General features: G+C 32.1%; 1 protein-coding gene across 1 annotated transcript in view; it reads right to left on the bottom strand.

The window, feature by feature from the left end:
• LOC106874561 (short-chain dehydrogenase/reductase 3) overlaps window positions 1–1,367 on the bottom strand; it is a 241,307-nt gene that overhangs the window by 159,320 nt on the left and 80,620 nt on the right. Inside the window, exon 2 of the mRNA XM_052973741.1 lies at window positions 369–491. Within this exon, the coding sequence (XP_052829701.1) occupies window positions 369–491 (123 nt within the window). The remainder of the gene's footprint in view (window positions 1–368; window positions 492–1,367) is intronic.

Below are 1,367 nucleotides of genomic sequence, written 5' to 3'. Positions count from 1 at the left end.
TAACCTTTCCTTTTTCGAAGCGCCTCCCCCTTTGGGAGTTCTACTTATTTATTTATCTATTTATTTATCTATTTATTTATTATATCCTTCTCTGTTTTCTTCCTCTGTTTAGACCAACTTTCCTACCTTTTCGGACAAAACCTTTTGCAACCTTCGTCCTGTCTTTGTCTTATATGTTTTTAATTGATATTAGCCCTTGTGGCCAATAAAACGAACTAATTATTATTATTATTATTATTATTAATAGTATTATTTTTATTATTATTATTATTATTATTATTATTATTATTATTATTATTATTAGTAGTAGTAGTAGTAGTATAAGTAGTAGTAGCAGTAGAAGTACTGTTGTGAAAATTTTGCCATACCTGTTGGTCAATATTTTCTTTGTTGCTAACATCACACTGCATATAAACACAAGGGACTCCCAGTGCACACACATCTGCACAAGTCTGGGAGAGGGATTCTAGATGACGGCCCCACAGTATTATCTGTTTCAGAAATAAAAGGAAAGAAGAAAAAGAAATGCAACAACAGCAAGAAACCAACAAATAACAACAACAACAACATTAATGACAATGATAGCAAGAGATTTGGCTGTTATTTCTAACAGGTCATTTTTATTTGTTAGATATAACAGCCAAATCTTTTTTTAATAACATCTTACTGTCTAAAAAAAGAAAGGGAATTAGAGAAAAAACAGCAGAATGGTAAACAATAAACAGCGAAAGGCATGTATTGTATCTAAAAGATGAAATGGATGGTCATGATTGGAATGCTTTTGATTGATCCAAAGCCTGTTTGGTGAAGGCTGACCCAAGGACTGACCACAACAACTTCAGACTCATTACATTGCCTTATTACATTTCTATTGAATTACGCCTACATTTGCTTCAATCAATTTTTTTTTAAATAACAAAGAATTTAATATTGTAAAATAACTTTGTCATTATTAAACTGGTTTTATGGCAGGAAGCTGGCAGAATCATTAGCATGCCTGGCAAAAATGCTTAGCAGCATTTCATGTCTTGACATTCTGAGTTCAAATTCCACAGAGGTCGACTTTGCCTTTCAGCCTTTCGGGGTCGATAAATTAAGTACCAGTTAAACACTGGGGTCAATGTAATCAAGTAGTCCCCTCCCCACAAATTTCAGGCCTTGTGCCTATAGTAGAAAGGATCATCATTATCATTATCATCATCATCATCATTATTATTATTATTATTATTATTATTATTATTATTGAGTTACTTCAGTCCTACATAAACTAGAAAAATGAATTAGACTGACATGTTTATTTGGAATTTGTGGAAGGCACACGAGATGCCGAAATATCGTTCAACTACAAATAAATAACTCTTCTTCTT

Source organism: Octopus bimaculoides, chromosome 16, assembly GCF_001194135.2.
Source record: "Octopus bimaculoides isolate UCB-OBI-ISO-001 chromosome 16, ASM119413v2, whole genome shotgun sequence".
In the NCBI taxonomy this organism is placed as follows: domain Eukaryota; kingdom Metazoa; phylum Mollusca; class Cephalopoda; order Octopoda; family Octopodidae; genus Octopus; species Octopus bimaculoides.
This window is presented reverse-complemented; position numbering and strand designations above follow the sequence as displayed.